Below are 14,765 nucleotides of genomic sequence, written 5' to 3' on the forward strand. Positions count from 1 at the left end.
GCGCAGACTTCATTCAGGGAAAGGCTGCGCAGATTAATTGAGCTCTACTGGTAGTCGGAAAAGCCGCAAATCCGTTAGTGGAAGGACGAATCGCAAAAGATAACGACGGCCACCAACTTTTCTGCATGAGGAGTACGTGAGATATCAAAAAGACTATTGTACCCTTCTTCTTTGTAAACTCTATAAATACCCGTGTAGTTCATTGTAAAGAGGAGGATTTTGGAGAAATAAAAGTATAAGTATTCTTCGTGTTCTTCAAGGCTCTTTACTTCCTGAATCGTCTTGGTGCTCCTGAGTTTTGACTATTCAGGTTCTTACTTCTCTATTAATCTGTTATTAGGATATGGTAGAGGTTTTTGTTTCACCAGTATCATTTAAAATTATTATTTTTATTTTATTTATAAATATAATAATTAAATTCATATCAATTTTATATAAATATAAGAATATTTTTTATATATTGCACACGGTGTAAATTAGTAAATTGAAATTTTAAAATCAATTACTCCATGCTACATTTGCTCATCACCTCTGAAGAATAATATTTTGCATTTAATTTACATTTGCTCATCACCTCTGAAGAATAATATTTTGCATTTAATTTATAATGAACTAATTCACATTTTAAGCACTAATCATGATAATTCATGTACTGATCACGATAAGCAAAATTCAATCACGATAAGCAAATTTTAAGAACAATGCTACATTTTTATATTTTGTTAATTCAAGTCTAAACACGATAAGCAAAATTTAAATTTTAAGCAACATATATAGGGCACATTGACCTTTTTCATTTTTGTCTCTTCACGGTCTAATTTATATTTTCTTGTTCAATTTTTTTTTTCTTTTCATGTATTACCACTTCAATTTATGTTTTCTTTTTATTCTCCACCTCCATTAAATATTGAGGTTAACAATTTTATAGTAATAACACACTATAACTACCAGCCCACACATTAAATAGTGGGGTGTGAATTAGTGCGTGCGTGAATGTGAGTGTGAGTTAGTTCGTGCGTGAATGTGAGTATTAATTTATTTATAACCTTTATATTACGTATATTTTCAAAATTGCCACTCAAATCAATTTTAAATTAGTTTGAAATCAATTTTAAATTGAAAATTGCCTTTTTAATATAGTACTAGCATTTGCATTTGAAAACATTTTTAAATTTTATATTTATATAAAATTAATACTAATTCAATTATTATACTTATAAATATAATAAAAAATTAAATTTAATTGAATGTATTTGAATTGAATATGGAAAAAAAATCGGGTAGGATTACCGATCCGACCCGATTTACATTCATACGTGAGAACAGAATCCAAGCCATATAAATATAGTACTAGTATATAGGTTCGTTGACGATATGCTTTCGAGTGGGAACCTAGCGAGATAGATCAACGGCTGAGATGCATCTAATGCTAATCCATTAATCAAAATCTCTCACGCCACTCTCTCCATTTTCTTGCACTTTCAAAACCCCTCTTTTTCTGGATTCCAATTTTTGAGAATTCGAATTGATAATTTCCATCGAGCAGTTTCCCTCTCCCTATTTGTTTGTTGTGTCTTGTGTGTATGCCCGATGTCCCTTGTTACGTAGTCTCCTGAAGAATTCTCTCTTTCACCAGGTATTACTTTCAAATTTTGATCGGGATTTTTTCTGTGTATATTTGGATGATCGTAGTTTTTAGTTAGTGCTTTTGATGATATGCTGACCGGTGTATTGGCGGATTTCTGATTTATATCTGGACTGGTTAGGGTTTAAAGTTCCACCGATTTTTGGTGTGGGGGTTTTAGCATTTGATATTTGGTGATTTGCGAGCGCGAGTTTTTTTATTTGTCAGTTATTCTAGTCAGAATCCCCGGGCAACTTGTTGTTTGGGCTACTCATGGTTAGAACTACACCGAGCTTCAAATTGATTCAATATTAGTTTTTCCGATACAAGTTTTAATGGATGAAATTCATATTTAATAGTTTAATTTCCTAACTTTTTCTTCATGTCTGTATAAAGTCCTTTACATTGTAATTTTTCCCACATGTCTGATTTCTCTGGGTTCTGATTTAGTAATTTCAATTGTCTATCTTTCCATTTGCACGAATGTCTTGTAATGAGTCAACTTGGTAGGCTGGTAGCAGTAATTTCTTCATTGTCTTGAATGTTACTTCTTCTCTTTCCTGTCAATATCAACTTAACTACTTTCCTATGCACGCAGTAGGAGATGAGTGGAATATCCATAGGTCATTCGCATCCTAGACCTTGCTCGGGAAAGAAAACATTGAGAAGGTGCAGGAAGAACAAAGAAGCTGATAAAGTAATACTGATAGATGTCGATTCTGAAATTTGTGACAATGTTGTTATCATTGACATTCCTGAATCTTTGCCAAAGAGAAACGAAGACTCAAGCATGCTCAAGAAAGATGAGAAGTGGTCGTTCAGGAATGTTATAAACATTGATGATGACGAGACCCCTGATAATAGCTATCATTTTGGTGCAAAAAATGCCAGGTTCTCCGCTAGCACCTCTTTGAACAGAGAATCTTTTCGTATCGCTGAGGACTTCGCAGATTCCACAGAAACTTCTGGTGAAGATTGCCAATTTGTTCAAGACAGTGCAACACCAGTTAGGTTATCAAAATGCAAGCGTACGTACTCTGGGAAAGCTTCCACAAGTAACCGCTATGGTTTGGATATTGACTCAGAATGCGATCTATCTGAGAATGATTATCCTGACTGTGAGTTGGTGGAAGATTTTTCTGGAAAGTTTCAAGAGTTGTGGGAAAAAGCTGTCTCCAGGAGAAGGAAAGATACTCACAACGTTCATTCAGGTATTAGATTCAGGGGTCATGATAGTGCCTCAAGTTTTATTGATGAGGACCTCCAAAATGCTGAATCAAAAATAGCAACTAGGCACCATGACGAGGCGTCACTTTTTCAAACTACAGGGAAATCCAAAAGTAGAAACGGTGGTTCTTCTCCTGTTAGAACAGAAAAGGATGAATTTGGTTTCACCCATTTTTCTGATAATGCTGTGAATGATCGAGAATACGGTGCACATGGAAAATCTAAATCTCAAGCCAAATGTCGTCCTTCAATCCATAATCAGCAGGCTGATTGCCCAGATTGTGAGCCAGGAAGTTCCATCAGTCACACTGAAAGAAGTAAACATCCAGCTTCATCAAACTTCTCTTGCCAGGAGGAGCCAAATAAGAAATTAAATCATCCTATATCTACTGCTGGGGACAAGGTAAATTCTAAAGAGAATAAGGATGGTCAGCCGCACACAGATATCGTATGCAGTTTACCTCCTGAGGATGCCTGTTTAATTAGTGAACGTGAAAAGCTCAAGGAAACGGATGAATACAAAAGGGCGATGGAGGAAGAATGGGCTTCCCGACAGCAAGCACTGCAGATCCAGGTTTATAATCTTCACTTATCTGCTCTGTGCATTTCTAAGTAAAGTATTATCTGATGGTTAGGTTGTGTGAAAATTCTAGCACCTTGATTATTCAATGCACAGCTTGGATTTTTATTTCTTTCTACAGATTACTATGAAGTTGTTTCATATGTTCCTGTTTGGAATAAGTGATGGACTTAACTGTTAGATTTTTATTATTTGTAAAGATTTTTTGTATATCATGTGCTTGCTTTTATGCTTTTAGGCTGAAGAAGCACAACGTGAACGGAGATTGCGGAAGAGAAGAAAAGCTGAAAGCATGCGTATGTTGGATATGGAAAGAAGACAAAAGCAACGCTTAGAGGAAATGCGGAGTATTAAGAAGAAGGTCCGTGGAATTGCATATTATACTATTACATACTCTCTTAAAGTATTTATTGTGTGAATTTTTCTGTAGAGAATAATTAAGTAATTTTTAATTTTAGGATGAGGAAAATATGAACTTGAAGGATACAATTCGTGCCGAAGTTCGAAATCAGCTCAAGAAAATGGAAGTTGGGTGCCAGAATATGGCTTCACTGTTGCATTTGTTGGGTATTGAGGTGGGAAGTTGGCCAAATCCATCCCCACAAGAGGTTAGTACTAGTTGCTCTATATTTTACCTTGTTGTACTCACATTGTCTTTTACTTGGAAAAAGCAAAAAAACTGCCATTTTTTTGTTTGTCTGCATGCTAACTTTAAATTGGTTTCTAGCTTCCAACATAAGTACTTAGTACTCACATTTTGGAAAATTTTTGATACCCTGTCCCATGATTTGGCATAAACATCTGATTGGTGGGTTAGTGATAATCTCTTGAAATCGAGTCCTCTAACAAGGATTCGAAGTGTCCATATAGCCATAGAATGGTTTGAATGGGCTGCTGTTTTATTTCAGCAATGGGGGACAAGCTAATTATTAAATTGAGGTTTATTATAAAGTGAAAAAGAAAAAACATCCCTTGAAAGCACAAGATGCAGACTAAGGGCACAAAACTTAAAAAGCGAAGGAGAACAACTCAAAAAGGAAAGTCAGGATCATTATCCAAATCATCCGACCAACGCCTATGGACGACATTATTCATTGCAATCATACTAGGCCTATTGGTTACGTCAACCACAAACTCCATCGGTTTGTTACCCATTTCTTCCGCATTCCTGAGACGATTTTTAATACATCCTTCCGGAATTGCATGTATAGGCTCTCGTCCCTTTACCGAGCCCTTTGGACGACCACGTCCGCGCTTCTGCTCTGAGAGCAACTGCATCCCCTGATTAACTTGCTCCTCTAACCTAATAATACGACTCGCCATGTCATCCGGAGAAGAAATGGATTTATTATCAAAATCAACTTCCTTAATCGGCGAATTAACCCGCTGGCTCGCTGAATCTTCTGCCCCAACTATCGGTTGTTGCTCTACCACAGCTCCACTATTCGTTCCAGAATCCAACTCCAAAGTTCCCTCTACATTCGAGCCCTCTTTATCACTAGCCTTGTCCGTGTGAGGCGACCCATCATTTTCTTCCTCATGTAAAGGCTCTGCTTCATAATTGGAGTCCGCAATGATAGTCTCATCCACTTCCTCATCCCCATCCTCATCTAGCGCTTGATATCGGTTAGTATCCCCCGCCAGAGGGAGATCATTTTTCTTAGCCGCGTCTAGAAGATCAGGACCTGATAGAGGTTTAAGAATATCAACTTTGGGCTGCCATGCAGGAGTCGGACCCTCTCCCTTATCAAGATTCTTCACAACCATAGCAGGAGCCTCAGTGATCTTTTGCTTGCTCGTGGCCCTATCAGCTCTCCGGCATTTATCCGTTGAATGACCTGTAAGTTTACAACGCGAGCAAAAAAGGGGCATAGATTCAAAACCAAACTCAATGTAGAACGATCTATCGCCGTCATCAATGTACATCGAGTTGAGAATAGGCAAAGCCATGTCAAGTTCCACCAAAACCCGCGCAAAGTGTCCCACATGACCAGTTGCGGAGGCATTATCAATTCGCATAGGATGACCAAGCACACGACCTATACCAGCAATAATCACCGGAGTCCATAACTCCACAGGGAGATAATATATCCGAACCCATACCTGAGCCAGAGACGACACTTCCTTATACGGATCGAAATACCTAGTCCATTCACGGAAGCGTACGTGGCCGATTGACAGTTGGAGAAAAGAACTCCCTTTAGCTTTCTTTTTTGCTTCCATCGTCAAAAATTTAACAACGAAGAATCCCTTAGCCATGGGCACCAGTTGACAGTCGGCGCACTGCCATATGGTTCGAAGTTCATGAGAGAGGTCGGCGAACGTGCGTGGCTTGTCCCCTTTACGTTGGATAAGTCTACCGATTAGTGCAAATTGAAACTCTTCCAACTTTGTTTGATATTCCGATTTGGGCACTGAGAGGGTGACAACCTCTCCTTCTCGCTGTATTTGAAGGCCTCGGAGGCCATACGCTGCAACATCCGGCTTCTTAAGGGATTTGGGTTGGACTTTATCAGCTACTTTGGCAGCGAAAGAAACAGCCGGAGCAGAACCCGACACCTGCGCTACTGAAGTCGGCAGCGGCTGTATCAAACCAGGGATGGCCTGGTGAGGCTCACCGATCAAACTCTGCGCCGGTGAAAAACCCGATGAGCGCTGCCCAACAGCCACTGCGCCGGAAGAATAACCCGACTTTATGAGAGGCGGGTGCTGAGACGGAACATTGGCAGGGGACTGAGATCGAGACCTGTCAAAATTAGAAGAGACCAGGGGAAGATTGAGGCCCCCCTTGTCACGATGGACTTCCGGCGAACTCGAATCCATCACCGGCAGGAAGCGCCGGTGGAGAGTCTGGAGTCGCGGCCGGTCGGAGAAGAGCCCTCGCGGTGGGAGAGTCTGGAATCGGTGAAGAGCCCTCGCCGGTGGAGAGTTTGGAGTCTGGATCGGAGTAGAGCCCTCGCGGTGAGAAGAGCCCTCTGGATCGGCAGGCCCGTCGTGCTATCAGCGCCGCCCACCGGATCGAGAATCCGAGCAGATGAGAGACCGTCCTGGAGTCGCGGCCGGCTGGAGAAGAGCATTCGCGGTGGGGAGTCTGGATCGGCAACTGGACGCCTGGATCGCGGCGTGCTCTCGGCGGCGCTGTGCAGGTGACGCTGGTTCGTTCCAGAGTACTGCGCAGCAGCGGTCTTGTGCAGGTGCAGTAGCTGCGCTGGAGAGGAAAACACCGGCGCCGATGGCCGGTTGGAAGAGCACCGGTCGCCGGAGGGCCTGGAGGCGTGAAGCGTGAAGGCCGGACTCAAGAGTCAAAAAGCCACAACTCGGCGTGCTGCCAAAGTCGCGGCGTGCTGCCAAAAGCAATGGGGGACAAGCTAAAAGTAGGTGAAACTTGCATTAAATATGTGATTTTTAATATCTTGTTATAATAGCCTTTGAAGGGGCTGAAAAGATTAACAACTTGCCGATGATCATTCAATTGCTTTAGAGGCTCTTTATAGCATCCATATGGAAATTTTGGCCGGACTATGCCTTATAATTATGAAGCTGGAGGCATATCATAGTGTGAAGATAAGTGAAGTAATGAACCAACTCGGAAGATGCAGATACTGCACAATATCTCCATATTGGAAAGGCAGTGGTGGTACTATATGGAAGATAGGAGGGACATCCCAAGCCTAGGCTTTTTCCTTAGAGGTCTTTCTGCCCATTTCTCGTGATATACCTTCTGGGTGGTGGGAATAGTGGGAAAACTTATTTTGACTCCATAAGCAAGGTTTTAAAATGCGTTTTAAGCCTCAAGGCGGTCCGAGGCGACCTTGGCTTATTCATAAAACTAGGATGAAAAGTATAAATATTACTTCCTCTGTCCCATAAGAGAGTGCATTTTTCATTTTTGGACACTACACTACATAACACTACAAGAAAGTGGGTCTCATCTCCACTCATAATACACTCACCCGTGCCACCGAAAGTGATGCACACTCGTAAGGGACAGAAGGATTATAATAAAGCACATAGAAACATAGCAAATATATGAAAACACAAAAAAAAATATAAGTTCTTAACTCCTTATTTTAAGTTTAGGTTTCTGCCAGATTTTTCTTTAGGTTTTAGCATTTAGGAGGTATTTTTTTTGTTTCTCTTCCTTTGATTTACTAATTTGGTCTGCTTTTTAACAGCCCACTTCAAATTGAGACTAAACTCATAAAGCCCATCTATTTTTGGACTTTCAAAGCCGAAAAAATAGGTAGAAAAAAAGAATTACAGCCCTACCGTGAAGAATGCGCCTTGTTCGCACCAGGTGAGGTGCCGCCTCAAGTGTGCTTTCTGGGCGCCTCTCACCGACATATGTGCCTCACGAAAGTTATTAAAAGCCATTTCCTTAAAATATTCATGTTGCTGGGTTATTTACTTCACTTAATGTTTGCCTCCTTTGGCACTTGAAAGGAACTTGGAGAAAATAGTGGAAATCCATGGTCTCAAGCAGATTGTTTAAGTAAATGCTGTGCTTACTGTGTTGTTGTCTTTCATGTGCTCTATAGTTAACTGAAATTGATGATATTTTCAGGTACAGGCAGCTTATAAAAAAGCCTTGCTGACCTTTCATCCAGATCGAGCCTCACGATCTGATATCCGTAAGCTGGTTGAAGCTGAAGAAAAATTTAAGCTTATCAATCGCATGAAGGAGAAATTCCCTCCTCCTTTATGCGCTTGAAGAGTTCCAGTTTGTACTCTCACTGTAATTCTTAGCGCCTTGAACACAATGTGCCTTGAGTTGCAAGGATTCCATGGGTACGATGCTGCACCTTATATTTTAGTAGTCTATCTAACTCTTACAGGTTGGAAAAAACGTCATTGATTCTTGAGATTCATCTTGCATCCTGGGGTGATCTTTTTCCATATATTATAATTTTCCTGTAATTATTTTTTCACTTAGTCATTTATCACTGTATTATGTAGAGATACTTCAATCTCGTAAAACAATTTGGAAAGGAAAGATCTTGAAAATTTTGTGGAAAAGAGAAGGTTGTTGTTCTCATTATTTGGCTCGAATCCCACGTGTAATTGAAAATATAATGTTTCCGATTAATTATTTTTCGCAGCAATGTTGGTGTGGATATAATGTTTTTGTTTTCACAATTGTATGTCTTGGTTTCCTGGGAATTCTGAAAACGTAAATGGCTCTTGTAAAGAGACAAGCATGCGTGTAAAACTTGAAATAAAATAATTATTGTTGATGAAAATGATCACAAGTTATTCATAATGGGTGAAGCAAGATCCGAACTCCATGCTGGGGCTGAATAGCAAGGAGTAGGACTGGGGAGTGAACATAATTTGGTGAGAGCGTGAATCTATGGCGTTGAAGGATCATTGCAAGCGCTGTCTTGGCCTCATTCATCGCGAAGTTGAGGCAACACATATCCGAGGTCCAAAACCAAATCCCAGGAAGGCCATGGCATTGCCATTCGTCGCCTGAGCCACCCCTTGAGCAAATCTTTCTGGATTGAAAAGGTGAGCATCCTGACCCCATATATCAGGATTCCGGTGGAGGGCTAGAGGCGGAATCGCCAGCTTTGTATTTGCTGGAACCTCATATTTTGTATTTGCTGGAACCTCATATTCTCCCAACCTCACTCTGCTCTTGCTTTGTCTTGTAATAATACTCACTGGACTGTATAGCCTCAGTGTTTCGTATATTATCATGTTTATCTACACATATCACTTTATATCAAACATTGCATTGCATATATACATTTACTTGTCAAGTTTTCTTACCGTCTTTATCCTGGGAAGGCTGTCTGAGTTTGGATTGTCTTCACCAAACAGCTCCAACACCTCTTTCTGCGCTCTTTCTTTCCAGTCTGTGTGGATTGCAAGGAGGAGCATGCTCCATGATATCAAGCTGTAAGTTGCTTCTTGTCCAGCAAAATAGAACGTTTTGCATTCGTCTACGATTTCAGCTGCTGATATTTGGTTTCTCTCATCTGTATCATGGTGAACCTTAAGGAGTGATCCCAGAAAATCACTCCCAGAACTGTCTGCTTCACCTTTCCTAACTTCATCCTCCTAAGCCTCGACCACTTCCTCACCCTCGGCCACCACTATCCCGTCTCCAAACAATTTCCTCAAGTTGCCTTGGCTTTCAACTTTCGGAAATGCACCTTCTCTGTTTGTGAGGATCTCTTTCACCAAACCAGGCTGAGTCACAACAAGTTGAGGCTCAGTTCCAATCCAGGTGAGAAAATTGTCACCTGATTCAGTGATATGTATATAAGGATTACACACACAGCACAAACAAGCATCAGTGAGAACCCAAAAACAAATTATAAAATTCTTACCATATAATTTGATCCAAGAATAAAAATGTGGCTGAATTCTTGGAAATATATCATGAGATAAATCCATGACAGTTCTACTGGTTTGCTGCTTCATCTTGACAATCTCTTTGGTGTTTCCATGGAGGAATTTGTAAGAGGGGCCTCTGATCCCTTGATACTCCATTACACGTCGAAGACGAAGAGGAATCCACCATAGTTTGTAAAGAATGACTGAAGGAACTGCTAACAGTATAAAGAACACAGTAAGAGCTAAAAGGAGAATCATGGGGTTGACCAAATAGAGTCTCAAAATTCACTATTTTGTTGATGTTGAAGATTGAAGCTATGCAAAACTGAAAGTTGTTTAGATGGATGAACAAGCCAGAATGGAAGTAAAAAATTCAGTACCCCTTTTGAGTTTTATATTGATTGGGGAGTGTCAGAGATCCGGGAGAAAAAGAAACAAGTAGGAGTATTAAAAAATTACAAGAACAACATGTGCTACTTAAGTTTTTATATTATTCGATTTTCAAGTCTGTGAATCAAACCAACTTTAGACAAAACGACACATTGTCTCACAAACCTTTGTGAGATTATTTATGCTTACAGAAGCATCACTAGGAAAAAGTTAGTCTGTTTCTACAGCGGCTGAAGCAAGATCCCAACTCTTCGTTGTGGCTGAGTAGTGAGGAGTATGAAAGGCGAGTGGATATAGTCCAATGGGAGTGTGAGTTGTAGCGTTGAAGGATCATCGAGAGGGCTATCTTCGCCTGAGGCCTACACAAGTTCGCAGTCCAAACCCAAATCCCAGGAAGGCAGTGGGATTGCCATTTGTTGCCTTAGCCAGCCCTTGAGCAAACCTTACTGGTTTAAAAAGGAGAAATGTAAGGAGAAACATGCCTTCTTTGTTGGTGAAGATTTATTTAACCAACTCAGCCTCAGTAACAATAATTTCAGGTTTAGTGCCAATCCAGTGAAGAAAATTGTTTCATGTTTCAATTATTTAGACTGCTATTAGCTACATTACTCGAAACTTGACTAGTCAAAAACTTACCAGTCAACTAACAAGTGGGTTATTAATATACTAAAATTCATTTAATTCTAAACATTTAGATGTTTTCTTTAGTGAATTCCAATATATTCAATTTCTAATAAGCATAGTATAATGTCCTTTTAATGTTAAAAATAGAGTGATTTTGAATAAATATATATTTCTAAATTTTCTAAAAAGAGTAGGACAGATTACATTTCATTCAATCTCTGGAGTTTTTCAGTTGGCCGGAAATTTAACAGCAAGAATATATAGTCTGTAGTATAGCCAGTTGCTGAAAAAAAATGTTACCATATAGTTTAATACAACAAGTGAGGCTGAATTATTGGAAATATATCATGAGATATGTCGATGGCAGCTGCTTCATCTTGATGATCTCCTTGGTGGTGCCATGGAGGAATCTGTAAGGAGGGTCTTGCGATTCCATTAAACGTTGAAGACGAAGAGCAATCAACATAATTTGTACAAGATGATTGAAGGAATTTTCAACGCAGAAAGGGACACACACACAGCTAAAAGAGGAATCATGGTTTCAATCAAGAATTGAGATCAAATCTTATTGAAAGATTTCGGTTGATTAAGTTGTGTAGGAGAGGCAAGTAGATGGATATTAGCACATGAGACATTTCTTTCATTATCATAGAACAAACTACAAATAGACATTTATTTGACATTTATGATTGGGTGGGTGGCATAGATAGTAGAGATAAGATTTCTCTAATTCACCATTTATATTTTTCGTCTTGTCTTAATTATAAGTTTATACAATCAGACCAACTTTAGACAAAAGAAACATTTTCTCACAAACATAATGCTATCATTTATGCAAACACCTACACAAGTCCGTTTCCTCAGATTGTGATGAGTTATGACATTCAACTAACTTATTTCACAGCGGCTGAAGCAAGATCACAACTCCACATTGAGGCCGAACACTGAGGTGTATGAAAGGCGAGTGAACATAGTCCGATGCCAGTGTGAACTTATAGCGTTGAAGGATCATTGAGAGCGCTATCTTCGCCTCACTGATGGCCAAGTTGAGGCCTACACATGTTCGCGGTCCAAACCCAAATCCCAGGAAGGCTGTGGGGTTGCCATTCGTTGCCTTAGCCAACCCTTGAGCAAATCTTTCCGGTTGAAAAAGGTGAGCCTCCCGCCCCCATATGTCAGGATTCCGGTGGAGGGCTAGAGGCGGAATAACCACTCTTACATTTGCAGGGAGCTCGTATTTTCCCAACTTCACTCTGCTGCCTATTCTCCTTAAAATAAGAGTGACAGGGCTGTATAGCCTCAGTGTTTCATATAATATCATGTTAACCTGCACATCAACAAACATATATTATAATGAAGGGTATATTTGAGTGATAAATATCAATTTTTCTTACAGTCTTTAATCTGGCAAGACCATCTGAATTGGGGTTTTGTTGACCAAATAGCTGCAACACCTCTTCTCTGGCTCTGTCTTGCCACTTTGTGTGGGTTGCAAGGAGAAATGTGGCCCATGTTAGTAAACTGGAAGTTGTTTCTTGTCCAGCAAAATAGAATGTTTTGCATTCATCAATGATTTCAGCTACTGATATCTGGTTTTTCGGATTCGTGTCGTGGTGAGATCTTAGGAGTGATCCTAGAAAATCACTACCAAAACTGTCTGCCTTGCCACTTTGAACTTCCAACTGTCTCTTGTTTACTATTTCCATGATAGAATCATGAAGCAACTGCTCTGTTTTGTCTGCTTCGATGTCGTCCTGTGTTCTTATAAATTTTCTGCAATGTGGAAGGATTTGATCATAACAGCTAACAACATTGAGAGTGTGGAGAAGCAACTTATAACTAACATACATACCCAAGGCTGAAAAATCTGATGTTAAGCCTATTTCTGAAAATCAATATACCAAGCTTAGACAACATAGCAAATATCTTTCTCCCCTCCAAATAGCCACTTCCAAAAGCTGTTCTTGAAATTACTTCGGAGCTAAGATGCTTGAATTCGCTGCAGACCTCGATGTCTCTGCCATGGTGAGTCTTCCATTTCTCAAGCATGGTTTCAACACAAGCAACCATTGCTGGTACCATGTCCTAACAACATACACAATTAAGGATAAACCATGTGGAGTTTAATTATTTCTTAAGTAAAAATATACTAAAATTTTACCTTGAGGCACTCTCCGTGGAAGGCATGATTAGACAATTTCCTAAGCCTAGACCATTTTTCACCTTCTGCCACAACGAGTCCATCTCCAAACAATTTGATGAAGTAACTTTTTGGTGTAATTTTTGGAAAAGTAGCTTGTTTGTTGGTGAGAATTTCTTTGATCAACTCAGCCTCAGTAATAACAATTTCAGGGTCAGTGCCAATCCAATGAAGAAAATTGTTTCCTGTTTCCATTATTTAGAGACACAACCTCAGTTACTAATATGCATGTAGATTTGTATTACTAATCAAAATATTTAAATTCGAAACATATAGATGTTTTATTTTATGATTTACAATAATTTTAGTATGATTAATTTTTAATTAGCATAGCATAACTTTTTTAATCCCCCCCCCCCCCCCCCACCCGCTTCTAAAAGAAATACATTCTCCAAAAAAAAAGGTTAGATTAGACTTAGGTCATTCAAACTCATGAGTAGACAACATGTCTGTATAATCAAATACTTGAAAAACAAAAGAATAAGATTACCATATAATTTAATCCAAGAGTTGAAGTGAGGCTGAATTATTGGAAATATATCATGATCTAATAAGTGCATGGCAGCTGCATCATTTGTTTGCTGCTCCATCTTGATAATCTCCTTGGTGCTGCCATGGAAGAATCTGTAAGGAGGACCTCTGATTCCTTGAGATTCCATCAAACGTTGAAGATGAAGAGGAATCCAGCATAATTTGTAAAAGATTATTGAAGGAATTATCAACACAAAAAGGGACACACACATAGCTAAAAGTGGGATCATGGTTTCAATTAATCAAGAATTGAACCTCTAAATCTATTGAAATATCGATTCAAGTGGAATTGATTAATTTATGGAGGAGGGGAGTCAGTAAGTGTAGGCAAAGATTAGTATATTATAATTATTGCATATTTCTTTCATTTGATTAGAATACGCTACTATTTGACGTTTGGTTTATGTTTTATACGATAAAACAGCAGATGCTAGTTAGAGGTGTCTGCTGAACTTTAAATTAAACACTTCAATTAGAATGAGGTAAGACTTCTCTAATTCATTATTTTGTATTTTAGGTTTTGCCTTTATTATAAAATTATGTAATCTTTTGTACTTATATTACTTTAAACCCCAAACTATTTTCGCACTATCAATTATATCCTGAACTATTGAAAATAATTTTTTAAACCTTGAACTATCAATTGTACCCTTTATCCATTTTTCATCCTTTGAATTTTTAATGAGTAATGCATATAATCACGTCGTTTTATATAATATAGGTCAAAAAAAGAATGATTCTAAATACATTGTGGTATTCGGTGAGCCACGTCAAAATTTTGAAGATAAAAAAATGAACGAATGGTATAATTGATACAAAATTAATAGTTCAAGGTTTAAAAATTATTTTCGACAGTTCAAGATATAATTGATAGTGCGAAAATAGTTTTGGGTTTAAAGTGATATTTACCCTAATTATAATTATTATTACTATTAATAAAAAATTGAGTATTCTTACAAATTTTAATATTTCTATTACTCCCTCCGTTCCATTATTCATGACACATTGCACTACAAGAAAATATGGAATTAGCTACTAAATTTAACTACGGAAATAATTCCGTAGTTAAAGAACGACGGTTTACCAACGGAAATATATAAATTTTAATTTTTTTATTTAATTTTAAATATTGTGTTAGAGTATTTTCATACTCTATACTCTATTTAATTGTCATTGTGTAGACAATAAATGTGTAGAGTTTTCAAAGATCTGGACTGAACTCTTACTTCGGGAGTTGCTTCTCGAGT

The 14,765-nt window shown here is 38.7% G+C and overlaps 3 protein-coding genes across 4 annotated transcripts; 1 reads left to right on the plus strand and 2 right to left on the minus strand.

Moving 5' to 3' along the window:
• The first annotated feature begins 1,366 nt into the window (after positions 1 to 1,366).
• LOC131024466 (uncharacterized) lies at positions 1,367 to 8,466 on the plus strand. 2 transcript variants are annotated; one of them, XM_057953975.1, is made up of 5 exons: positions 1,367 to 1,636; positions 2,223 to 3,425; positions 3,670 to 3,792; positions 3,890 to 4,039; positions 7,996 to 8,466. In XM_057953975.1, the coding sequence occupies exons 2-5, from the start codon at positions 2,229 to 2,231 to the stop codon at positions 8,140 to 8,142; spliced, it is 1,617 nt and encodes a 538-aa protein (XP_057809958.1). In that variant the 5' UTR covers positions 1,367 to 1,636; positions 2,223 to 2,228; the 3' UTR covers positions 8,143 to 8,466. The 2 variants fall into 2 exon arrangements, with proteins under 2 accessions (XP_057809958.1, XP_057809957.1); XM_057953974.1 differs by having other exon boundaries at positions 1,369 to 1,636; positions 2,226 to 3,425.
• A 163-nt stretch (positions 8,467 to 8,629) lies between these two features.
• LOC131024468 (cytochrome P450 CYP749A22-like) lies at positions 8,630 to 10,161 on the minus strand. The gene is given in 4 exon segments (XM_057953977.1): positions 8,630 to 8,840; positions 8,843 to 9,137; positions 9,204 to 9,679; positions 9,767 to 10,161. Coding segments are annotated over 4 exon segments (1,191 nt in total). The 5' UTR covers positions 10,032 to 10,161; the 3' UTR covers positions 8,630 to 8,685.
• A 1,347-nt stretch (positions 10,162 to 11,508) lies between these two features.
• Positions 11,509 to 13,943, minus strand: LOC131024467 (cytochrome P450 CYP749A22-like). The gene is made up of 5 exons (XM_057953976.1): positions 13,478 to 13,943; positions 12,949 to 13,172; positions 12,640 to 12,872; positions 12,182 to 12,560; positions 11,509 to 12,114 (listed from the first exon to the last, which is right to left on the minus strand). The coding sequence occupies exons 1-5, from the start codon at positions 13,746 to 13,748 to the stop codon at positions 11,686 to 11,688; spliced, it is 1,536 nt and encodes a 511-aa protein (XP_057809959.1). The 5' UTR covers positions 13,749 to 13,943; the 3' UTR covers positions 11,509 to 11,685.
• Between the last annotated feature and the right edge of the window lie 822 nt (positions 13,944 to 14,765).

This window comes from Salvia miltiorrhiza, chromosome 5 (assembly GCF_028751815.1).
Source record: "Salvia miltiorrhiza cultivar Shanhuang (shh) chromosome 5, IMPLAD_Smil_shh, whole genome shotgun sequence".
Lineage (NCBI taxonomy): Eukaryota > Viridiplantae > Streptophyta > Magnoliopsida > Lamiales > Lamiaceae > Salvia > Salvia miltiorrhiza.

Coding starts and splice junctions, on each gene's coding strand:
- LOC131024466 (XM_057953975.1), top strand. CDS start 2,229: ATGAGTGGAATATCCATAGGTCATTCGCATCCTAGACCTTGCTCGGGA. Junction 3,426..3,669: donor AGCAAGCACTGCAGATCCAG/GTTTATAATCTT, acceptor TTATGCTTTTAG/GCTGAAGAAGCACAACGTGA. Junction 4,040..7,995: donor CAAATCCATCCCCACAAGAG/GTTAGTACTAGT, acceptor TGATATTTTCAG/GTACAGGCAGCTTATAAAAA.
- LOC131024467 (XM_057953976.1), bottom strand. CDS start 13,748: ATGATCCCACTTTTAGCTATGTGTGTGTCCCTTTTTGTGTTGATAATT. Junction 13,173..13,477: donor CTCTTGGATTAAATTATATG/GTAATCTTATTC, acceptor TAATGGAAACAG/GAAACAATTTTCTTCATTGG. Junction 12,115..12,181: donor GTCTTGCCAGATTAAAGACT/GTAAGAAAAATT, acceptor GTTGATGTGCAG/GTTAACATGATATTATATGA.